Genomic DNA, 26227 nt, shown 5'->3' on the forward strand with positions numbered 1-26227 from the left:
ACACACTCACACACGCACAAAAAACACCCATAAACACCCAGGAAGGCTACTGATAGGAGACAGGTTGGCAGCCCTAGGTTTGTGGCCATGCTTGACTAAAACTTTATAATTTTGCAGTCAGCTGAAGCCAGTGTCCAACAACATGAACGATACCGTTCTTGTGTCCTCCGGGGCCCCCACGCCCACCACAAGGTAAGCACTTGACATGGGTTTCCGTCTGCATGCTGTTGTGTTTACGCCCCTCTGTTGTAAGTCTGTTAATCAAAGTAGCTTTGCTTAAAAAGTCTGTAGAGCAAGTGAGTAATAAATGTGTTGGATTCTCACAGTTTGATTTACTACTAAGCTTATATGTTTACCCACCTGAGCTAGATGAGCTGAAGCGTTGAAGGGAGAAATTGACTCACCTTCCGGTATCTCGGTTTATTTTCGAAGGCTGGGATTTTTCCATGTGATAAAGGAGATTAAAGCACTCGGGATGAGAACCTTATCTCAGAAACAGGGTTAGTCGAGTTGTGTGATTCAGCGCTTTCCTGTCCTTCATCCCACGGCACACTCTCAATGTTGGCTGGATATCACTGGCAGAAATGTTAATACGAGATAAAATAGCATATACGATTTTAATAACCGATAACCAAGAGGTGGATTTGGAAGACGTTGTAAAGTATTGCATTACAGACCCTTTTCCAGGGCATAATTTCAGAAACCTCCACCACTGGATTTAAGGATTATCCCTACCTTATCTATGATGCCACACTCCAGCATGGCTTTCCCTACTTTACATTTCCTGAAGGACTTCGACACAAGGCATGTGTTTCTATATAGTGATGTCGTAGTGAAATATTCAATGCCATATATTCTGAAGTGACAAAACCTGAATGGATCAAATGTGATGCACAGCGCTTGAAGAAGGAAGAACCTGCTCATATGCAAGCAGTGCTATAAATAGCTTGGCGTGGACTGAGGCAATGGGAGAAGATTTTGCAGGAGGGGTGGCACGGGGTAAACACTACATCCGACATGAGATCTTCACTGCAAAGATTAAAGTCTGGTTAGGGAGAGCTGAATCGACTTGTTAACCTCAGGTGGTATAAAACGCTGAGCATTTTAATGAGGAAGTTAGCGCGCTAGCGCTGTACCCCTCGTTCCACCGCGCATTGCCAGCTCTGCTTAGGACACCAATCTGCCATTCTGATGCCCTGGGTAAGTGCGCGGTCAGCTGCTGGCAGCGGTTTGGGCCAGAGGGCAAGTGGTAGAGGAATGTATAATTATTTTCCACCAAATTATGGTTGAAATGTTGCTCAGTGAAGCCTGTCAAAAATAGAATGCTTGATTATAATGACAGATTTAGAATACAAACTTGTCATAACAAACTTGTATATTTTGTTTGGGAAGAACCTTTAAAGAAGTAGCTAACATGAAAATAGTCAAGGCATATTAACCTAAAATTCTTTGTAGGTCAGGATAAGCAATTAACATGAACAAATAGTGAATAAGTATTTTTTTAGTTAATTAGTTCATTCCTCTAATTAAAGTAAAGCATACCGTTCCAGCTTCTTTAATCCATAAAACACAAGTGGCACAGATGTGTTAAAATACGTTTCTACTGGAATAACATCTTAAAAATGTAGAACTCTCAAAATTAGAATATCTGTAGTTTTTGAAGGTGGTATAGTGGCTTAGTAGTTAGCACCGGGGCCTTGCACCCCCAGGTCCCGGGTTTGATCCCCGTATCGATCTGTGTGCATGGGTTTTTTCCGGGTTCTCTGGTTTCCTCCCCTAGTCCAAAGACGGTCCCTAGTTGGACTACAGATGTTCCTAGATGGAAGGATGAAAAAAACAGCAAAAAAGAAAAAACTAAATTAAAAAGCTATGGGTTTTTAGGGCTACATCATCTGCTTTCATCTTTATTTCATACTTTTCTTCTTTAGTTCCTTTTATAAAAATTCTTCCCTTTCTTATTCAGTTGCTTGCGATTGGAATTCCTGTGATGAGGATCTGCTATAGAAGCCATGCTGATTCATGTTCAGAAGACGGGGTTCACTGAAGTATAGCTAGTTTTTTTCTACATTCACTGGCTTTTCTGAAGTATAGGAGGGCTGTGTTAAAACTTTTTTTTTAATCTGACACGTTAAATTCCATGTAGACACAGAGTAACTCTTCCTCTATACTAATGCACGACTCAACATGGTCTCAAACACAAACCATGTATTTGCGCAATCGTTTAACCCAACAATCGAATCCTTTTTTGAAAATCCTATTTGTCCCGGTTGATGGTCTCGCACTGCGCGGTTAGTCTGCATGCTGCACTCACCGTCATTAAACTTCTTCATTCATCTGTACACATCGCTCTTCTTAGTTGTGTCATTTCCATGAACATTCTGTAGTCTTTTCTGAATGCACTCGTCTTTTGTAAAGAATTAAAGAATGTAAGAACAAGAAGAAGGGTTGGGTTATATATTATTGAATGACCTATGTTAGTTATAAAAAAGTCATGCCCACTTTGCATTACTTTCTGTAAGCCCTCGTAGTTTTACAGCTCAATCCACTAAAATACTTTGCTGGCTTGCTTTCCGTGCCATTGGTCTAACCGCTAGTGTAAACAATAACCCTGTCCGTTATTATGGATGTAATTTCACTGTTTTTCAGTAATAGCTCGTTCCTTGTCTTTTATGGATTTAAACAGCATAAATCAACACCCTGCACAAAGTCTAGAGTATTTAAAAAAAAAAGAAAAAAAAGGTTTCCTGCTGGTAAAAGTAATACATTTATTTATTTATTTCTCCATGTCAGTAAAAATGCGTGTAATAATTTGGCCTTATTCGGAAGGTGTCAAAGCCAGACGCATGGATGGGAAAGCGAGGCTTTGTGCTGACGCTGCATGCTCAGTCACTTGCATCCTCCCTAAACACTCCAAAGGCTCTCAAGGGCACACAATTTATTGTCAGCTGGGTCATGCCTAGCCATGCCGTCAGCGAGGAAATAACCGTACCCGTTTGTACCAAATGAGTTTTTAATACAGTATTAAGTGAGTATTGACCAGCTGCTGGATATAAAATGATAGACTGCAGTGTTATGGCACTGCAGCATGTGTGGGCCTGAAATATTGGGTTATTATTGACGAGATGATTTAACATGAATTGTAGAAAGTTTGATTTGTGTCATTCTGTATTTGGGTGAAAAGGGGCTTAGCGGGTAGGGGTTTGCAAATTTATAATTGTACTTTAACCAGTGGAGGATATTCTTCATACGTAGGATGTGCTTTTATTCCTGCAGTGTAGCTCTGTAGCATTAGCAGAATTCCAGCACATCTTTTTCCAGCTTGCACTTGGAAGAGGAAACATAAATACCATGTGTCTCTGAGAGCTTCTTGGCACATGGTAGCATTTTTAATGAACCGCCCATGAAGTATGTGAAAGTAGGAAGATCATAGAACATGATAGCGGCCGGATCATGTTGAACGACACAGGAGCTCAGCTTTTTTTTTTTTTTTTTTTTTTTAAAGCTCTTCACTTGCTTGTAGATGGACTAGCTCGTCTTGTACATGTTGGTTTTTTATGAGGATGGTTAAGTACAAAGGTTCCTGGCATGTAACGTTAATATACACATACACATTCACTGCTCACTCATTAGAGGTCATTTAATGAGGATGGGAAGCATATGCTTCATCATCTGCTCCTATCATACTATATGCCAAATGTTATAGCATGACACACACACATACACACACGTGCACATGCACACATCACAGTTGAAATGATGCAATACAATCCAACATGCCTTATTGAAATGATGCAATATGATCTAACATGATCTGCACAGAGGAAGACATATTACGAACAATATAAATATATAGAACGTAGAATATAAAAATATAGTTAAAATAATGATCTAATTATTCCTAGAGCTCTCTGGAATAATTCTGTAGTGAACGATGTAACTCGGGCTGTGGATCAGGTCCTGTTTGAAAAATATCCCAGGTTTAATATAGACGTTTAGAGTAAATAAAAGGACAAAAACACACATGGTTTCATATTCTGTGTGTGAGTTTATGAATTAGTAAGCCTACACAAGAGTTTTTCAAACATCCGTTTCATAGTTAAGGGCTCTAAGACGTTTCCTAAAATGAGTCAGCTATGTGACATGGTTATAAGTGTTATGTGTGCGATTGTCCATGCTGAGCGTTTATGTATGTGTGCTTTTTCTGTACTCTAATGTTGCCACACTCTTAAATTAAAAAACATTAAACTCTACCGTTCTTGGTTCTGGCAGTGGTATCCTCAAGTCTGCACCTTTTGGACCTTTATTATATATCTTATACCTAGAAATGTCCATTAAGTGCACCTTTAAAGCTGAATTAAAAGAGGAATATGGTCCAGTTACACACCTTCAATCTTTTTAAAGATGCAGTACTTGTGTCTATAAGTCTTGAGTCAATCCTCATGAAATTAAGTGATGTAGATTAAATGTTAAAAAAAAAAAAAGGCGGCAACCTCATTTCCTCTCTCGTCTGTTCCAACTACACATCATTCAGCATCACAGGTCTACTAATCACCGACCCGATCATCTGTCATTATCTGTACCTGTTTATCACTGGTAAATGCCTTATTTTTTATTTTTTATTTTTTTTTGCTTTAACAATTTATAGGTCATTGTTTGGTTTAACAAGCGAAAACATTCCTGTGAAACTGGTCCGGTAAGGGAGCTGGACAGAAAATGCGAGCCAAAAACATGCCAAAAATAAGAGTCGAATAAGGCCTTCAAGGTAGTCTGGGGAACTATTTCTCAAGCCTACATTAAAACCTAAAAAGTCTATCTAATTGGAAGCAAATTATGAAGAAATGCGAGTTGCTCAAGACTTTTGCACAGTGCTGTAAAGTGTATTGATTTTTCTAGGTTAAAGATACATGTTAAAGATACAATGGATAAAGGTACCTCCCTGATGCCAAGAACTGATACAGTTTAGTATCCTTCTTTCTGAGAGTCTGAAAAAAACTGTAGTTCACTAAGTGAATATTTGGCATCTCTTTCTCTCTGGACAGCACCACTCTGGAGAGTCCCAGCAGGCTGGATGAGGAGCATCGTCTTATTGCTCGCTATGCTGCCCGTCTGGCAGCTGAAGCCAGCAATTCTACCGTGAGTATGCATTAATACACACATGCACACACACACACACACACGCACACACACACACACACAGGACCCAGATGTAATATCTTTTCACCTCTGCAATATGTACCACCTGCAATAATGGGCCATTTCATCGCGCTCCCAACAGTGCTGAAATTGAGAATAAATAACACATTAGACACATTTATTCCACTGATGTTTGAACTCAAGTGCCTGCTCTGCCATTTTTGCCCATATTATATTATTACCTCCCTTGCAGTGTGTTAATTTAATGGCCTGGTTTTATGTCTCCCAAGTTTTTACCCTTAATCATTGTTTCGTAGCAATGCCCTCCCAGCGACCTGAGCTTCAACTTTGATGCCAACAAGCAACAGAGGCAACTCATTGCTGAGCTAGAGAACAAAAATAGGTGACTTTCTAGTTATGTTGGTTTGAAATTGTATCATCAATAAGCATTACTTATTGCTAGTTATTTAACACATTATTTGATATGTCGTGGGGCTCCAGGAGAAAAAATGTATGCTGATGAAAGTATTATGTTTGAGTAAATCACAGTATATAAAATCATTAGACAGAGTGTAGTGTTTTGGACACATTTGTATTTTATTGAATTTGACACTAGTCTATGGTCTATATTATTGGTAATATGTCCTATATTTGTGGTGTTGTGACTGGGAAATAGGGAGATCCTTCAGGAAATCCAGCGGCTGCGTCTGGAACATGAGCAAGCCTCTCAGCCCACACCAGAAAAAGCTCAACAGAACCCCACCCTCCTTGCAGAATTACGACTGCTCAGGTAAAAACACAGGGCATATCCCAGGAGACTTAGGGCACAAGGCGGGGTACACCCTGGATAGGGTGCCCATAAATCGCAGGGCACACACACATATATACACACTCCAGACAATTTGGGAATTAGCTTAATCTTCAGGTTTTTCCACTGTGGGAGGAAACAGGAGAACCCAGAGCAAACCCACCAAGCACATAGAGAACATGCAAACTCCATGCACACTTAGACGGAATTAAACCCGGACATTGGAGGTGCAAGGCGACAGTGCTAACCACTACACCACCGTGCCACCGTCTAAGTAATAAAAAGGAAAAAATAATAATCTAGATCTACTGGTATTTTCACACACAGCCCTCTGTAGGGTTTAGACCAAATGGTATAAAAAAAAAGAAAATATGCAGTGAGCAGCGATTTTCTGGGCGAAAATACCTCGTTGATGCCAGAGGTCAAAGTAGAATCGCCAGACTGGTTTGAGCTAATAAAAGGGAACATTAACTCAAATAACATCATTACAGGACCGAGGTATGCCAAAGAGCATCTCTTCATGCACAACATGTCAAACCTAGAGACAGATGGGCTACAGTAGCAGGAAACCGTACCGCATGCCACACCTGTCAGCAACGAAAAGGAAACGGAGGCTACAATTTACATGGGCTCACCAAAATTCAATAATAGAAAACTGAAAAAAATGTTTTTTGGTCTAATGAGTTTCAATTTCTGCTGCAACATGTTGGGTGGTAGGGGCAGAATTTGTGGTAAACAGCATGACACATGGATCTATCCTGCCTTGTACCCACTTGGTACTAATTGAGCATCATCTAAGTGCCAAAGCCTACCTAAGTGTTGTTGCTGACCATGCCCATGCCTTTATGACAACAGGATGTTCATGTCACAAAGTTAAATTATATCAAACTGGTTACACGAACATATTACTGGCCTCAAATGGCCGCCACAGTAACCGGATCTCAATCTGATAGAGCAACTTTGGGATGTGGTCCAACGGGAGATTTGCATCATGGATAAGCATGGACAAATCTGCAGCAAATATGTGTTGCTCTCATATGGACCAAAATCTCAAAGAAATGTTTCCAGCACCTTGTTAAATCTGTGGATTGAAGAATTAAAGCCGTTCTGAACGGAAAAAGGGGTCCAACCAAATAATAGCAAGGTGTACCAATGAATTGGTCACCTTAGATCACATCACAACACCTCAGGTAATGTCCAAAATGTACACATTCATATTCAACTGATATCAATCTAAATTTCACGTCTTAAATGAGATAATTGGAAACTTTACAATTTGTGATACATCTATATGCTCCAGAGTTTTGCTGAGACAGAATGTGTTTTAAGACCTACTGTATGGCCACATTTCTAAACTAAAGTACCATGTTTGGACACCAGAGGGTGTCTAGGAGCTGAAAGCCTGGTTTTCAGTCATGTTCCTGGTGTATACATTGTCTACAGACTTGATTTAATTCCTTTAGAAAATATTTGTTCTATTTGCTAATTTCGCATTATGCCCCAGTAAATAGGAAAAAGGTTAATAATATACTAAAAATAACAAATATAATATAGATAATATTTATACTAAGAATAACACATTTCATCCATGTTGCACTAGTCGTGTATTTCTTCATGCATTGTGCGTGTTTTGGTCAGGCACAGAAAAGATGAGCTGGAAAAGCGCATGTCGGCTCTACAGGAGAGTAGGCGAGAGTTGATGGTCCAGCTGGAAGGTCTCATGAGACTGCTGAAGGTATAACTTGGTTTAGTAGTGCTGTTCTTTGATAGTGAACCTTCTGTAAACATGTTTTTTGTACCTCATGGTTCACTGGCTGTTCTTTCATTCTCTCTCTCTCTCTCTCTCTCTCTCCCTCTCTCTCTCTTTCTCTCTCTCTACCCCATTCATGAATCGGTATTTCCTCACTGCCCCTTTTTTCTACTGGCTGACAGGATGAAGAACAGAAAGGCGTAAGTGTTCTTGACTTCAGTCGTTGTTATTATTATTATCAATTGAATTAAGCGTTTGTGGTCCTGCCACCGCATCGTACAGTACATATAGAGCTAGCGTTTTAACATCAACATGTAAAGAAGAATAACCCAGGCATTGTAATCAAGCACATTAATCTGGCAACTCTTAATAATTAGTACAGTATGCAACAGTTCTGCATGTCCTAATCCAAGCAAGTTCATTTCACACAACTGAAATCCCCTTATTAACGTTGCACTGCAAACCATCTAATGCTCAAGAATGCTTTTCGAGGCAGTCATAAATAAAACAGAGGATTTCTGCCGGTGAATTGTAGCTATTAGACAACGTGAAGCGCAATCTACTGTAGGTCTCGTAGGTTTATTTCCCTGCTTGGCAGAGGGCAGGCTGACCCATGCATATCCCTGCCAAATATCAGAGACGTGCTTGCCTTTCATGTGAGCTAACCACCTCGCTTCTAATGTGACTGCAGTCTGGCTGGCCATCTGCTGCCTGGCTGTGTGCCACGGCTCCTGGGCCCTGCACCAATCCATGGGACACAGTGCCCCTTTTCTTCATCTACCTCTCCATTTGCCTGCTTTTCTAATGGCACACACATGGCTCTCTGTGAATGTGAGGCCAAATAAGGTGTGATGAGAACATATACCACCGCTTGAGGTTTAATGTATATCATATGTCCATAGGTGCGTTCGTACTGATAATATCGTCTGTGTGCCGGCTAGCTTTTTGAAAGGACTGGAGTGTGTCTGTGAGGAGTCAGATTGCCACTCATCCCCAGTGAGATCTGCTTCCTGTTCCCTTGCTGGCAGCTTAACCCAGTTTCTCTGCTATAGGCTCAAACAGGGGGCTCACCACACTCCTCACCCAGCCACAGTGCCAGCTGCACCATGCCCATGCCCATCCGCTCCACCTCCGCCGGCTCCACGCCTACTCACACACCACAGGACTGCCTGGCCGGTGTCAGTGACGATGTACTGGATGCCTTCTCTCAGGGTGAGATGATCTTGATACAGTACATAAAACAGAGGTCAGTTGTTACTGTTATGAGTAAATGCTATAGGAACAGAATATTAAAACAAAAATGTCACCACTTGTGTGTTTCAGGTGTACCTAGAAATCTCCGTAATGATCTTTTGGTAGCTGCGGACTCAATCACGAATACCATGTCATCGTTGGTTAAAGAGCTCCACTCAGGTATTGCATTGTTATGTATGTTATGAGGACCTTATGAGGAAGAAGTCTAAGTTGTAGTTCAGTGACTGAAATTCAGTTGATTGGAATGCATAATCTTAATCTCACATATTAATGTGATAGTGTATTGTGAATTATTATTGTGGTACTATACACACTGCCTGGCCAAAAAAAAGATATATACAAATATATTGTTTGACCATTTTTAGCTTTTATTATGGCTATTATTATCTCGGCTATTATTCACTTTGGTATTGCTTATAACAACTTATCCAAAGATGGGATTATTGTCAGGACTCTCATTCACTCACCACAGCTTTATCCTGTATACAGGGGCATGGGGGGCCTGGAACCTATCCCACGAGACTAAGGGCATGAGGCAGGGTACAGTCTGCATGGGATGCCAATCCATCGCAGGACACACATACAGTTACATTTACATTTGGCAGACGCTTTTATCCAGAGCGACTTACATTTTTATTTCATTATACATTTAAGCAGTTGAGGGTTAAGGGCCTTGCTCAAGGGTCCAACGGGGACAACGTGGGATTTGAACCTAGGACCTTCTGAGCCCTAGTCCAATGTCTGTACCACTAGTTCATACTCATTCACACACTAGGGGCAATTTGGAAACATTAGTTAGCCTAATCTGCATGTCTTTGGACTGTGGTAGCGTTACGAGGGGGCGCTTATGTATGGCGCCACCAAGTATGTTGTGAAGTGTGGGAGCCCCGAAGCAGGACTTAGAGGGCAGCGTTGCAACGTGGGGTGTTTATTTTGGCCAAGGATGATTGGCTTGCATGAGCACCAAGCAGCGAAAGGTAGTGGCTTTTATACACCGCTCTTATTAACTCTCTTCTGTTCAGAAAGTGTTACATGAGGTGCCCTTATGTCTGCGTGTGCCGCCTTACTTCTGATTGTTTTCCTGTCTTTTTAGATCTCTACTTTTTATTTTCACTTTTTTCTTTTCTCTTTTCTTTATATTTTTACTTTTATCTTTTCACCTATAATAGAGCACCGCTCTTATACCTGATGCTATCTAATATTCGCCCATAGTGTGCTGGTAAAACTGCCTCCTGAGGCTTGTACAGTGGCTACAATGCATAATGAGTGCATCACTTTTTTGTGACTTTTTTCTGATTACCCTCACTAACAAGTGGTTTTCTTATGGTCATCTGCTTAGTCTCAGTTTTATAAGTTCTAATCTCATGTGGAAATGGTTTTACTTTTCCTATTAAACACAGCTGTGATTTTTCCTGTTAATTCTTATTACGTGACTTCACCAAGCATTTAAGGGATATCTGATCACGGTCATTCAAGATTTTTTTTTTTTTCCAACCACATTGTTTATGTGAACTCAAAGGGTTACCACTATCCTTGAAGGTTTTAATAATGCCTTTGACATTTCTTAACCCAATTTCAGTAATTTCAACAGTCTCCTTAGTTGCTTTGCTGCTGGCTTGATGCAGGCCAGTAATTTGACCCTTATGTCTTTTCTACAGCCATGGGATAGATTTCCAGATATGGTTATCTAAATAAGAAGCTTATCACTGCATCAGTTAGGGTTAAAAAGAATTGTTACCAGCTGAAACATATTAATCACTGAAGTAATTATCCAATTAAATGATCTTAAGTATTTTCTTATTTAAATTCACCTTTTTTTTGGCAAGGCAGTGTATTATTATTATTATTATTATTATTACTGTTATACGTAGGGGTTATCCTGAAACTGTGTTCAAATTTACAGTTGATGATGGTTTGGAAGATGAGGAGGTTAACATGAGGAATGGAAGGGAAAAAGGTGAGTTATCATCATCATCATTATCACATTTCGCAGAGCAACTTACACCTGTATTTGATTACATTGTAAGCAGTTGAGAGTTAAGGGCCTTGCTTTATATCTATATACTATATACAGTAATTACAGGGGTTTCAGCAAAGTCATTACGAGGCGCATAACCCAGCTCTTAATAAAATTTTTGTACATGCATCTTTCGATAGAACTGTTTTGTTGAGTTATATAACTACAGTTACATATGGTACTAGCATTTTGTTTCACCCCTGGTAACAGCCAGAGGCAGTTAGAATCCTATTGTTGGTTTGTCCCGAAGGAGTAACCGCATAGCTGGTGTCCATCTTCAGCTTGTAAGGGGTTCTGGCATCATTTGCACAGGTTCCTTTGGTTAACAACTTTGGGTAGTATGAAAGAGAAGTAGATGAGAGGTAGCATACTTTTGAATGACTGAATACCTGTGGCTCTGGGTCTAGTTACATGCTGGTAATTGAATATGTTCATATTCTGTACACATTGTCCAACATACAGTAGGAACCAGCTCGAAAGGTATACGTAAGGTGGTATTTTTTTGTATATACTGTACTCCATTATGTATAACTGTGAGACTTTAAGGATAGGGATAATTCTCGCCTTTGTTAGTGGATGTAATAAAACCGTCCTTAGTACTAAAACAAATAGAAAGTGGAATAAAGAAGCACAATAGCACATTTAGTGCTAATATTAAGCATAGGCTTATTTTTTCCCCAACTGACAGTAGTTGATGGCAGATGTTTCTCAAAGATGGAATTCATCTTCCGCATAAATGTGCGCCCACGTAATTCACATCCAAAAAGGGGGTTAGCACTCTAGCTATGTTTTAGCTCTCCTTTCGAGCTGTTCTCTAGCTGAGTCTGATTACAACAGTACGGAATTTTACAAGTAAGTGTTAAAATGAAAAACATCTAATAGGTGTAATTTCTGCACATCACAAAAGTTCAGCCCGGCAGTGCCTGGGTCTGGAATGATTTTTTTTTGGAGAAGAGTGCTCACAATCCATAACCGTAGTCTGTGTTTCATTCAGTGTCAGCACAGAGGCATTATGGGAACAGGCACTCCACCCCCTCATTCTAAACGTCTGGAGGTGACTGGCGAGAACCAGCGGCAACAAGACCCTTCCTGGCATTAGCACACAATGTAATGCATGCTCTTCCCAGCCAGGTTTCACTATGTGAAATGAACACTTCATCACATTTTGCAGAGAGCAAGCTGTATCTACTAAGGAGAAAAATAAAATATATAAATATATAGCTCTATATGTCTATCTGTATAAAACTGTTGTAATTATGTAACATTTTGATTCCTGTCTGCAGAAGAATGGCTCGTTTGTGCATCGTCCCATCAAAAATGTATTGATTTCAGTCTCGAAAACGGTCACACTGTGCATAGTCGGTGTTAATGCTGGGAACCATTCGCTGATCTCAGCCGCAGCTCTTTCCTACTGTATAGGTGTCCTCCTGTGATAAAGATTTTGTAGAATTAGTGATAATGTTTTGTTTAGTGTTGTTTGAGTTTTGCATGAAGTTTATAATAGGAGGACCCTTGTCTTTGACCTGCATGTGGCGTTTATGTTGCCTGTGGGAGTCCATCCTCTTCCCCACTCTGATCATGTTCATCAGAACTGCTGCTAGTCCACTCGGCCCATGATAAAGCACTAGGTCAAAGCTGTCTCTAAATAACGCCAGGTGTTTGTCAGGGAATCTTTGTGAGGATGCTACTTTTAACCATCTGTTTCTATATGTTCATATATGTTTTAATAATTTTTTTTTATTGTACATCGCTCGAAAGCCTTCCAGTTGTTCTCGGCCATATAGATCCAATTGTTGGTGCATTAGTGTTTAAAAAGAAGATGTAGTTATACAGGTATCTGTATACCGGTAAAGGTTGCGTTCTGTTGGAGTGCACATATCTTTCTGTTACAGTCACTTCAAAAGCTTTTTAGTCAATAGTCATGCTCTAAATAAGTGAAACTGGTGCTCAGGGACTAGCAAAGATGGTGGCAAAAATTGCGAACAAAGGCATGGCATTGATTTTAGCCCAATAAGCTTTGCAGATCAAAGATGAGCACAGACCATAAAATCTTTATAGATTGACCTGATTGGCCGATGGTAGTCAACAGAGCTGTCGCAGGAAGTTACTGTTGGACTGTGTAGAGAGAAGAAGGAATGTACAGTGGTGAGAGAGAGGAAATATTTGAGCAGGGTGGGTGGGGGAGTCAGGCTTAGGGGCTATACATAAATATTTTGTTAATCTCTCAGATTTTAAAGTTTTACAGTATAGAGCTTTACAGTTATGAGCAAGAAAATGATGCTGTACTTGAATTAAAAAAGAATTCAGGTTCAATAATTGCATTCATCGAAATATAATGTACATAATTGTGTTGTTTGTTTTGCTGGGATTTTAAATGGCATTAATTAATTGTTTCTTATTACATAAAAAGACTAAATATCAAACAATAAAATCGATTATTTTCTGCGTATGATAGGAGGATGACTGTTATGATTAGATCATTTATTTGAAGGATGTATCTTGAAGTATGGTTATTTAAACTGTGGAATAGTAATATTATTTAAGAGATCACTTTTTGGGAGACAGTAGATGGGCAATAGGCCATGATTCATATACAGTATATATTGATTTATATTGTATTTCTATACACAAAGCATATACTTCTGCATTATGTTTATTGAATGTCTTTCTTGAAGAATAATTTCTTATTATTGTTAAACACTGTGTAAAAATCAGCCGTTTCTTTGGTAAAAGTAGGTGTGCTTTATGAGAATTTATTTATTTATTTTTGACACTCGATGGAAGTTGATGATGATGCTTAATGTATGAAATACATAAAATAATATTGACATTTTATATAGAAACTCGACTTTATTGTCATTGATAATAAAAGTGGTGAAGCACGCTTGGAACATCCATGTCAAACATACGGGCTTCAAACTCCGAACTCAATAACTCATTTCCTTTGTACTTCTTACTGTACTACGTATGTAAAGAACAAATGAAACCGATTTTTGCTTTGAAAGGTGGATAGGAACGATCATGTTGTATCATTTTGCTACGAATATGAATGCAATCTTATGATGTAGGTGTGCCTAGATGTACTGTATAAAGTGCTCTATAAATAAAAAAAAGTATTCTGCACATGTGCAAGTCAGCGCTTAGATAGGAGTTTTAGTATGTGACTTTGTAGGAATGCAATTATTTATCTGTGCTCATTGGAAAACTTCTTGTTCTGCCTTTAAATTCGTGCCAAACTTTAGTCTGTCCTTATGTCTTCGTTCTATGTGTTTGTGTTTAATCACAGCATATGATTATGAATTTATTGAAGTAGTCCACTGAGGGTCTTCGCAGTCATGAAAGCTTAAACACTATACATATTCAACTTTGCAAAATTAACCCTGGGATAAAATATGGATCAACTCTGTACTGTATGCCACTAGCTCTAAAAGTGGATCTGTAGTGTCATACTGTCTGAACATAACGATATATCAAATACTGCTTTAATTTTTAATATTCTGTTGTAATTATATGATTTGTTTGAAAAGCCAGAACTGAAAATTATATGCTTGTGCTAAATTTATTTTATATGTCAAAGCTTTGCCGCTGTATTTCTTGTTTTACTGCAATGTTTGACTTTCAAATCCACAATTTATGTCTATCAGATATATGTCTTTTTTTGTAAATTATTAAAGGTGAAATATATAAACCTGTGTGTGTTTTCTTTTAAAATATATCTTGGATTTTTTTTTTATCAAAACCAAGCTCTTATTTAAAAATTAAAATAACCACAGTGTTATTTTGGTTCTTGAGGTTAAGGTAAGAGTTATGTTTAGGTGCATGCAATTAATTAGCTGCATCCATAAAAATGTCAGTAGAAGGGGAATGTGTGTGGTGACTGGTGGCTGGATTCAGGCCAGATGTTAGAAAGTATAGACAGGGGGACAACATTTTCTAAATTGCACCACTCATCAGCACCCACTCCAGCACCACCTCCACCCCACCACCCTCTTACTCTTATACAACATGGGCAAATTCAAATTAATGCTCGATCATTAGCTTTGTAGAGGTCACCCATTAGCATGTACCTAAATTATGTTAAATGACTTTAATCATTTAACAAATTCAAATTCTTATAAATTTAAAAGATAAATAAAAAAAATGGTACACTACTTCAACTAAAACATGATTAGTTAAAACATGATTGCAGATGCCTGGCCAAAAAAAGTCATGGTTTTACGTGGGCATGCACAAAGCACTTATGCAATTTCCTTTTTCGAAATTGTTGCACTCAGATTAAGAACTCAATAATGTATGCACAATAAAAAGAAAAAAATAATTTGTTAATTTAAGACATTGGAAAATTTTATATACTTCATCTTCTAAAACCTGGTATTTGATTGCACTCATATATCTTATTTAATAATTATTATATTATATAATATTAATATTATAGTCTAGACATTTCATGGCACTTGCCCCACATACTGCAATACATTTAAAGGTATTATCTATTATCTAATTATATAAAGAAGTTGTTTTAACAAATTGGTTTAATTATCTTTAAAAAGATTTTATTTGTTTTAACTTGTGGGCAACTTGTTTTATGCAATAAAAACATTAATAAAAATAAACAAAATAAAACAAGTAAAGACAAAACAGCAAATGATGAATTAAAATCAAAACAAAAGTTGAATACATTACTAAGAAGCATTAAATCATTGATCAAGTTTTTCGATTGCATCATTTTTTACCATGACAAATGGCAAGTCAGATGACAAGTTTAATGTTTTAATAATTGCAATAAATCTATCTAATAATGAATTTATTATAGGGATAAATTATTCAACTCTTATTATCATTTACAGTAAGTGTCAACTATAGACCTTTGACTTAGACTTGGGCCAGGGTCATCTGTACCCTTTGTGATGGCAGGGCTGGCTAGATATGAAACCAATAATGTATGTCTACAACATAAGACAAATTAGTTTAGTTAAGAAGAGCTGATTCTGGCCTGGAACTAGCGCAGGTAAGAATGAGAGAAATTGTTGTTACTTAGTGGTGCCTTCTCCACGTCTGAACCTGTCCCAGCCAGCTGTGTCAAGTACTGCTGCCTACAGTATACAGGTGCTTCCGGTCCACTGAACCACATCAGCCCTCAAATCTTCACACACTCTCTCACTTTTCCTTTCAGTCTGTGCTTCTAAGACTGTTGAAACATGGACTTTCTGTTAAAAAGTAAAATGTAACTTGATTTTGAAATTGAGGGCGTAAACTATCAACTTTTATGATTATTGTAATTTGCAGAAATGGAGCTGGCTCAAACTGATACCATTCAAATTCAAATTTTATTTGTCACATACACAATCATACACAGTACGATATGCTTATACGATTGCCAATGACCTTAAAAAATAAAATAAAATTATATAGTTTTAACTTTAAGACCAATAGACAAATCTGAACATTTTAAAGGTGCTGGAATACATGCACAAAATAAAATAGAGTATATGTAGAAAATGATACTTTTGTGACAGCTGTAGGATCTACAACTCACTCACTCATTATTTATACCACTTTATCCTGTGTATAGGGTCACGTGAGGACTGGAGCCTATCCCAGGAGACTTAGGGCATGAGGCGGGGTACACCCTGGGCGGAAATCCATTGCAGGGCACACACACATACTCACACACACATACCCACACACTATGGGCAATTTGGGAACGCTAATTAGCCTAATCTGTCATTGGACTGTGGGAGCACCCGAAGCACCCGAAAGAAAACCCACCAAGCACAGGGAGAACGTAAAGTAATACAAACTCCATGCACACAAACCCGAGGCAGGAATCGAACCTGAACCCTGGAGGTGCATGGCGACACTGCTAACCACTACCCCACTACTGCTGGATCAACAATGAACAGTTCAAAATAAAGAGGTTTCCATTTAAGCATTTATGATGAAGAGTTATATATCGACTTGCCTGCTGTAAACAAGCTCCTGTGTGGTGCAACATGTATGCTGTCACCTTACTCTCCAATACTCTTTGTCTTCCTTGTTAAATCACATTGAAACTAGCCAACGTTGGGCATCTTTGAGCTCATTCATGCAGAGGTAGGCAGTTAGTACTTTCCTTTGAGAATGAAACACTGCCACATGATGGAACATGAGCAGCAGGAGCATGGATTCATGTCTGTGAGGAACTACATTTGCCTTCATCCTCCCTGGTTTTAAGCTGTCATGTGACAGGGAAAGGCTCGGCGGGAACTGACAGATAATCACATTGGGGAGTAATTAAAAACATTAAATAAATAAATAAATAAATGAATAAATGAATTAATAAATAAATAAATACATTTCCCACTGCAGCTACTAGCAGGTGCCTGCCAGAGCTGGAGACATGACTGAGACAGACATTACCCTGGGGAATAACTTCGGGGAGTTCATGCCTTTTGGCCTGTCTAATAGCACACTTGAAATAACACTGTTATCAAAGGCAAATGAAGACTATACTCATATGAAAATCATATGAAGACATATGTAGAACCACTTGTCTCTTGACTATGTGTGATATACCATTAAAAAGCTCTTAGTAACAAATATATCCAAACTCCTGCTACAGGAATGGTTGTATACTGTATAATCAACATCACAAGTAGGATTTTTTACAAGTGTACTGGAGGTGCCTTACTCTACTGTAAGTATCACAAGGTTTCATTCCAACCAAGTAGAAGCCACATCTAATGCCACCTGTTTAATTAGTCGTTTTTCGCTTTCTTTGGGAGTGGCTTGTTCGTGGTTGAAATGAAAGTTTGCACCCACACCAGCTCTCACTGAAGAAGGTGTTGACACCATTGCACTGAGAGAAACTTCAGTGATGACAGATGGTGATTTGGCATCAACAAAGTCTAACTTTGTACTAAGGTGTTTTGCACAATCACACCCACTCATCTATATACCCACCCCACTCTTGAAGCGTCAAGTAAGCTTTGGAAATCACACCTTGCAGCTGGACCACTGCTGTCTTGCACAATACAGGTTTTTGCATCTTGGCTGAACAATAAACCAGGGCGTTGCTACTTGTAAACCATAGGCACTAGGCTATAACATAGAGTGCATTAAGGTTCCGTGTGGAACACCCAAAAGAAGCTTTCTTATTTAAATACTCCACAAGGATACATGGAAAAATATGAATGCAAACTATAATTAGGCAGAAAGTTTAATTATGGAGTTATAATGAAGGGGGCTTAGGGTGTAGCCTTTAAACATGTCTCTTCAAGTTTGAAGCTTATATAAAAGAGCTGTCAATCTTCTTCTTTGTCTTTCGGCTGTTCCCTTTAAGGTGTCGCCACAGCGAATCATCTGCCTCCATCTAACCCTATCTTCTGCATCCTCTTCTCTTACACCTACAAACTTCATGTCCTCTCTCATTACATCCATAAATCACCTCTTTGGTCTTCCTCTAGACCTCCTGTCTGGCAGTTCCAACCTTAGCATCCTTCTACCGCTATATTCACAATCTCTCCTCTGAAAATGTCCAAAAGAGTATGTCTACAAATCCTAAGTAAGCTAGACTCACATTTCCATGGAAGACTTTAAATAACATTTATTTTACTTTTATTGATGGGGCTGAAAAAAAGATCCCACAAACATTATGGTTAGGGCAAACATGAACAATTTACCAGCTGCATTTCATGAAAGTAATACATTTATTCCAGATTGCACTGACAAATGCTTTTATAACAACATGTAATAAATTGTTATTATTAAGTAATATGCTGATTTCAGTTAAATATGTAAAATCACAGATGTTACGCCACAATTTTGCACAATTACGACCGCACTGGGTTTTATTTAGGTGAAAGGAAACAAATTTATGACCACATTGTTACTGCTCGGACAAAATGTTATGATTAAGATCACTTTAGATTTCAGTACCAGATTTTAATCACAATTTAATTTAAACTGTTGATGTTGCCTGTTCTCACCTTTTCACTAATTCTTGTCGGGCCTGGAACATATTACAGGGGATTTGGGGCACAGGACAGGGTGACAATCCATCGCAGGCCACAGGAGCATACACACATCCACTCACTCACTCACTCACTTACTCACTCATTCACACACTATGGGTAATAATGGCTAGTCTTTTTACTTTTGTACTGTAGGAGAAAACCGACCAAACTTATGGTAAACAGAAATCGAACCTGGCTGGGAATCAAATCCGGAACCTGGAGGTGCAAGGCGACAGTGCTAACCATTAAGCCATGGTTCCACCTAGCAGTCCAGCATTGGTCAGAACTTGCTTCGTACATTGAAGGACCTAAAACCAGTCTCAGAAAATTTTCTGTGTGTATGTTTGTCTGTATGTCGGCCCATCCAGATTTTGTCACAGCATCAGCAAAACCGTTTTGACAAAATTTAATAAAACTTTGGCAGTATTTTATACAAAATGTCATCTTTATCTGATTAACTTTTTTCTACTAATTTCTCATCTATGATTTCCTCTCTGATTATGTATTTGTCTGATGACAAAATAAGAATACTTTAGCGTAAATATAAACTTTTCTATATCCTCTCTTTCCTATTGAACGTGATAAAATGAAATAACAGTAGATTGAAAATCTTGTTGTGAACTTGGTAAACTTTTAACAAGTTTCTAAAATTTAGCCACCAATGCAGTGCAAACCAATATTATATACTGTAATGTTGTCACTCCAAACAAAACCTTGAAAAAAATAAAAATTATGTTGAACATATTTAAAATGATAAATTAGTATAAATAATACATTTGTAATAAAATAGTAAAAATACATGTTCAAAATAATTAAGTGGTTCATCTATGTTGCAAGCAGACACGTACGTGGGATTCAACCTGAAATAATATCACTGATTACAATAAAGCTGATCGGCTAATTGTTTCGCTTTAACCTTTTAACTCGTTTTATGAATTAGCAGAAAAACATCGACGGGTACTACCGCTAGTAATAGATCAGGGACGCGACTAAGTTGGAAATGAAATGCCAGAGCTGGCAGGCGTAAAGAGAACTTGACTCGCAGTAGGACCACGCGTCGCGCTCGAAGCAGGCCGGCCCTCTGCAGTGCGCGCGAGGCCGCGGGAGAAGTGCTGGCCGGCCGGGGAGGCGGAGGACGGGGAGAGGAGCGCGAGGAGGATCCGGAGTCGGCGGCAACAAAACAGAAAAAAAAGGGCTCAGGTCTGGGACTTGGCACAACACGGGTAATTAAAATCATGCTCCGCTTTATCACCACACCCTGCCCCTTTGTAAAAAAAAAAAAAAAAAACCCGCCTTGGTGCAGGTCGCTGTGCAGGAGGAAACTGGTCGCGGTGTAGAGCGAGCGCGAGGTCAGAGAGAGACGAGGCGCGTTCCGCTTCTGCAGAGCTCAGACTCACGCGCTGCGCTTTATGCACTTGAACTTGATCGGATTTTATAGATGGCAGATAAACGTGAACACGAACGGGTCGGGTCTTTCTAACACCGAGTCTTGGGTAGAAATCCGAATGCCTTTCTGAATAAAAGTGTCTTTTAGTGTTTTTTTGTTTTTTTCGTACGGCCAAGGCAGGTGATCGACCGGCACACACACACACACACACACGCTTCCGCTACCTCGGCCAAAAAACACGACACATCGACACAAGCATGGTGATGATAAAATATGTGACCTTTACAGGAAAAAGAAAACCTAAAAAACAATCCCATAATAACGTTTCTTAACGTATTATTATGATTTCCAGGTGAAATTAAAAACCTGACCTAAACATCTTGTATACTTGTGTATGTTGCACTGAATCGGATCGTGCACTGTCATTGTGTTCGGCTCTACATAGTTCCATTTAACAAAGCAGATTTAACAAGCAACACTGACAAAGCTGCTCAACTTCTGCGAGTAAAATGGCGTTGGAGGCAGTACCATAACCTATATGCAATTCATATATCTTTCCTGGAGAGGGTATATCATATGCAGAACTGAGCTGGGCAGAGAAAAGCCCATCCAGCACACAGACACACACAGACACACGTGCCTTTTGTGTAGTGCTAATATGTGATTCAAATAGCACCTGTATGCATGCATGCACTGTAGAGAATCAATATTTTATAACCTTGTTAGCATATCTCAGGGAATCTGGCTTTGCAATTCCGGAACATCTAGACGTGGATCGTGGGATGAAGACTTCAGGGTGACTTGTTGATTCTTGTCAGGTTTTGGACATTATAGAGGGTCAGATGTGATCTATATGCTTGTGTTTTAACTCAGTCTGTATGAATTCTGGAGTCAGAGTGTTTTTTTTTTTTTTTCAATTTTCCTAATAGATCTAGTCCTTTGTTTTATAGGTGATGTGTGTAATCTTATCTTTAATCTTATAAGAGTGTGAGCCGAAGAAAGTGTGTATTAGAAAGTATCTGTGTGATGTAATTGACATATGCTGTTTTATTTTGCAGGAAACCAAGCAACGGAGGATCACTGAAACTTTTTTTTTGCTTTAGTTTTTTTGTTTTGCTCCTTTTTTTAAATTAATTTTTTGTACTGTATCGGAAAGTGATTCTTTTGGTGATGCCATCCAACACAGTCACCACCACCACCGCTGCTTTCAAAAGCTCTGACTTCAACAGTGGGGGAAATCGCATGGTAAGCGTGTGCTCTTTGCAACAGTCAAACACTAGGTGTAAATATGTCTGTAATGACTACCAGAGGTGAACATTTGAATAAGAATGAGTCACCCACTGCAATTTCATGTCATTTCATCACACCACTGATATTCGTCTTAAATGTAATTCTCACACTTACAATTTAATCCTATGTATGATTTTTATCCGAAGTATTTAATGTTAGCTATGATTTGGTTAAATAAAAAGCATTCTGTTTAGCAAATATGCGCCTTAAATTAAATACAATGTTTGTGAAATCTGAGAATGCGGTCTCTGGTATTGATTCCAATACATAAATAAATTTTTTTTCAAAAAGACATCTTAGACAGCAGCGACAAGCTGTACTTAGAAAATTACACATTTAAGGTATAATCAGTGATTGAAAAGGGACAGATGTTAATAGGATTTACAGTAGAATTAAACATAATTAAGACCTTTTATTTAACAGAGTGGTTTGCCCCAGTAAATTTAACCCTTTTCAATTTTTCACCTAGTCCAGATGTTTTCAGAACTAAACACAAGATGTTCTCAGACAGTCACTTGAAATACAGCCTGACATCATTCTCTTTATTTAATCGCATATTAACCTGAACAAAACTCCCTTTATTTTGAGTTGTGAGCTGAAATAACGACCGTGTACTGCCTCTGGGGCTGTTTGTATCACAATGTGTCGTATTTATACCCCCAATGCATTGTTATCCTCCTCGGCCCGGGAGATTTGTGCGGCTGTGTCATGCAAGTGGTTGGTGACGTGGGTGTTGGCTTGTGGATAGGAGGATGCTGTATGGCTGATTTATAGACGAATTCTTTCTCTTCCTCTCCACCCGCGGAGCTGCGCGAGGCTCGCTGTAGCCCTGTTGCCTGGCAACAAGGCTCGCCTTAAATAACTGGCCATTTGCCAGAAATAGAGCGAAGCTATAGATGATGCTGGTGAGTTCACGCCAGGCAATGCCAAGTTTCCCAAACCCTCACTTTAAATTTCTTTTTAAATGAAAAAGATTTGTTGGCTTGGAGGTGTTGTGGGAGACAATGAGATTGCTCACCTAAAATTCATCAGTACTCGAGCACTAGTAGTAATAGTGTAGTTGTAATGTCTGGCTCTGTAATAGTTATTGGCCACTGTTGTTTATATGAAAAAAATTATATCACCAAAAATATACATAGCTGAGAAATGAATTAGGCGTAAGTAAAGATTGGCAGTCATTGGTCGCTCAACTACTCCAGACCTTCAGTCATGGTGGACAGGTTCAGTATGCCTATTAACATGATTTAGAGCATTGCTATTCAGTCAGGTTTAGTGTCGTGACAACCTTAGGATCGTCTTTTCTTGCCTGCAGACCCTAGGGTGCTTGGCTGGCAGGAAGACTGGGTGTTTGGGGTGGGGGGGAGACACAGTTGTTCCAGACAAAGAGGAACGGGAAGAAGGGAAGAGAAAGAGCTGCCAAATGTCTTTGTAACTGTGTCAAGTGGAAGCCGAGAGTGGTAGGTCAGCTCCGAGGCTATAGAATCCTCACTTCATAGTGCCTAAAAGGGAGGTGTCACTCAAGTGCCGGCCTCTCTCATTATCTAAATATCCTTGTCCAGACAAAAAAAAAAAGAAGAGTGTAAAGAGAAACTCATTCACCCCTGTTCATGTTGGGGTGTGTCTGTGGCTTCAGCAACCCCTGGCATGCACAGTTTATTGAAAGTGTGTCAGAGATAGCAATGGAGATGATGAAGATGATGATGTTACCCCATCCCGTCTTCCCAAGATGCCTTTAGAGGATGCAAAGCGGCTTAAATGTCTGCATGCTCTAAGAGCTCTATATCCATCAGAGCTACAGTATGATATGATATCATGTGCAATAGAGTGATATATTAAGATCATGATACACTAAGTATTGAAGTTATCATCAAGTGGCTTTGTTTATATTACTACTTTGTTACTCTCTGTAAAAAAAAATTGTACAACTAAATATTGCACAGTTGTATAATGTGATATATTTTGTGTATCACAAAGAACTCCTGAAGTATTGTAGAATTATTTTTGCATTTTATTGCCCACTGTAATATCAAAAACATTTTGCTTATTTACCTAATTAACACTAATTTTCTGTTTAATACTTTTAGAAACAGCTTTTCTTGGCAAGCAGGTGTGAGTACAATGACTTGAGAGCAAATAAGAGTTAACATTGGTAGAGATTCACATTTATCAATTTAGCCCTTTTAAATATTTTTAATTATTTTCAGGTAAAAATGTCCTCATCATAATTTCTGTCTTATAAACTTGTTATATTTTTAATATGTACTGTTTGGTATTGAAATTAAGCCACTTTATTAAAAAAAAAAAAAACAACAACACACAAATAAATGGGTAATTTTATCCGAAATGAACAGATCATTAGTGTGAAAACAAGCAGGTTACAAGACAGAAACAGATGGAAACGGTGGGGAGTGGAGGTGTGGTGTGATGCATTTGTGACATGGAGGCTCTTTGTCATTTGGGCAGACTGACAGTGTGAGCCGAGAGAAGGAGGTGGCCGTGGCGGACAGGCCAGCGTTCAGCACTCCGGCCCGCAAAGTCGGAAGGCCCAGCCGCAAACGCAGACACCTCCTTGTGAGTATGCTGCAGTCGGTGTACAGTTTAGCGCTAAGACGCATTTAACAGTATCTTGGCAGGATTTACTTTCAGGAAGAAAGCAGAAAAACAGGATACACAGGAAGGTTTGTTAGAACACACAATATAGCGGGTCAAATCATTAACAGTCATGGTTTCAACATCAATATTGTTTCACACTTGTTGATGACTCAGTTAACGTGAAAAAAATAAAAATTCCTGAAATGAAAAGCAAGCACATCGAGGTGAAGTTGGTTTTAAGATATTTAAACGCATGCCTATTGTTCTTCCCAAACTGCACACAATATTTCAAGTTAAGATAAATAAGAACTACATAATTAAGATACATCTTCAACAAACAGCTGTAGTTGCTCTTTCTGACTGGAACTGCATAATTTATTAATATCCCCTTAGACTGAGGTATTAGATTTAATCTGGGCAGCGTGTGGATATGTTTACCTGACTGGGTATTGGCCTGCAAGGCTGAAGGCTAACCGAGGCTATAGCTCATGTTGCCCTGCATGTGTATTTAGCCAGTCTTCAGGTCTGACCTCTGACAGAGATCATGTCTGGGTCACGGGGTCAGGAATGTTGTTGCATAACACTCATTCTTTCTCACAGGCTGAGAGCTGACTCATTTATCTTCTCTTTTCACTCTCATTATTTCTCTTGGCTTTTTCTTTCTTGTTTCACTTTGCACATCCGCCTCAGATCTTCTCATATTTCCTTTTGTTCTTCAGCGTAAGTCATTTTGCCGGACATTTACTCCATAAAAAACCCACTCTGGTAAAGTGTGTTTCACATACACCTTCTGCTAAATAACATTCTTCCCGTGTTTGAAAATAATCCTATGTCTTGCATAATTAATCTGGCGAGGGGCATGTCAGAGCACATGGTGCTCAGAAACCCCAGATCTGCTCCTCCCTCCCCCCTGGGGGCATCCCAGTTTTATTACCCCAGTACACCATCCCTTCAACAGGTAATCGTCGCAGTAGTAAGGGAATTTCTGTTCACACGTTAGTGGCCTGTCATACAGTATTTTCATGCTGCCTTTGACTTGTGTCTGTGAAGTATCTGTGTAACCCCATATGAAGATATCCCTCAGGGAAGTAATGAGAAAGGTGTTCTCCCTCTCATAAGATGTGCTCCACTTTTCATCATGACCCAATAATGGTATTGTTTCCCCACACTGTGTGTGTGTGTGTGCATGTGTGTGTGTGTGCATGTGTGTGTTTTTTTTAAACGCTATTTTTACACCGTAGTCTGGTGGCTGTGAAGACAGCCCCTTTCCTGCCCCTTCCTCTTTTGAAAAATGTCAGACTAGACATGTGCAGGTTTCATAGCTCGAATAGAAAAGGTGCTTTGTACAAAGTGTGCCATATATTTCCGCTTCAGTCAACATCTGCTCACTGCCCATGTTGCTCTGCATTTGATTTGTGTGTACTTTATACCATGTTTATTGCTTGCAATTTGCCAGCTGTTTTATTATTTGTTAGAGCTGAGTAATGGTTTCTTTTTTTTCTGCTTTATGAGGGTTGAGGAAAGTAAAACACGCGGAGCCTACTAGCTCCTTTCTGACAAACAGCCAACATTCCTCTCATACCACTGGCTCTTTGTAATGTTGAGAGAAAAAAACAAAAAAAGAAACAAATGGAAAGAATGCACCATGAAGTTTATACTGTTTAAGCTTTGATGGAAGTAGAAATGTCCAGCTTTAGTTAGGTTTACATTAAATACACCCTACAAAACGTATTGTAATGTGAAAAGAAATTGTTGCAAACTGAAGATGCTTCCAAAATGATTGAATTTGCTATAAAAATTTATTAAAGACAGTTGTGTAAGGAAATTGGCTGGTAAGTTGTTCTAATCATCATGTAAAATCTACCACAGTGATTCAGCAGACTTTGTTAAGCTGTGATGATATTTTTATCTAAAAACCAGTAGACTAGTAAATGTGTTCCTTTCCTTTAAAACATACAAATGTTTGGAGGAAATGCAATTTTTAATCTGTAAGTCTCCGAAC

The 26227-nt window shown here is 38.9% G+C and overlaps 2 protein-coding genes across 8 annotated transcripts in view; both read left to right on the forward strand.

Annotated features, from left to right (window-relative positions):
- dtnbb (dystrobrevin, beta b) overlaps positions 1–14624 on the forward strand; it is a 32382-nt gene extending 17758 nt beyond the window's left edge. For 2 of the 3 annotated variants that reach the window (XM_053510175.1, XM_053510176.1), the window contains exons 11-20: positions 118–192; positions 5040–5133; positions 5451–5536; positions 5810–5923; positions 7580–7676; positions 7874–7891; positions 8744–8903; positions 9015–9104; positions 10849–10902; positions 11957–14624. In XM_053510175.1, coding sequence (XP_053366150.1) covers positions 118–192; positions 5040–5133; positions 5451–5536; positions 5810–5923; positions 7580–7676; positions 7874–7891; positions 8744–8903; positions 9015–9104; positions 10849–10902; positions 11957–12006 — 838 coding nt within the window. In that variant the 3' untranslated portion in view covers positions 12007–14624. The remainder of the gene's footprint in view (positions 1–117; positions 193–5039; positions 5134–5450; positions 5537–5809; positions 5924–7579; positions 7677–7873; positions 7892–8743; positions 8904–9014; positions 9105–10848; positions 10903–11956) is intronic. The other variant, XM_053510177.1, reaches the window with a different exon arrangement.
- Positions 14625–20045: 5421 nt separating this feature from the next.
- dnmt3ab (DNA (cytosine-5-)-methyltransferase 3 alpha b) overlaps positions 20046–26227 on the forward strand; it is a 60697-nt gene continuing 54515 nt past the window's right edge. For all 5 annotated transcript variants that reach the window (XM_053509349.1, XM_053509351.1, XM_053509350.1 and 2 more), the window contains exons 1-3: positions 20046–20179; positions 21402–21588; positions 24097–24204. In XM_053509349.1, the coding sequence (XP_053365324.1) occupies positions 21514–21588; positions 24097–24204 (183 nt within the window). In that variant the 5' untranslated portion in view covers positions 20046–20179; positions 21402–21513. The remainder of the gene's footprint in view (positions 20180–21401; positions 21589–24096; positions 24205–26227) is intronic.

Source organism: Clarias gariepinus, chromosome 13 (genome assembly GCF_024256425.1).
Source record: "Clarias gariepinus isolate MV-2021 ecotype Netherlands chromosome 13, CGAR_prim_01v2, whole genome shotgun sequence".
In the NCBI taxonomy this organism is placed as follows: domain Eukaryota; kingdom Metazoa; phylum Chordata; class Actinopteri; order Siluriformes; family Clariidae; genus Clarias; species Clarias gariepinus.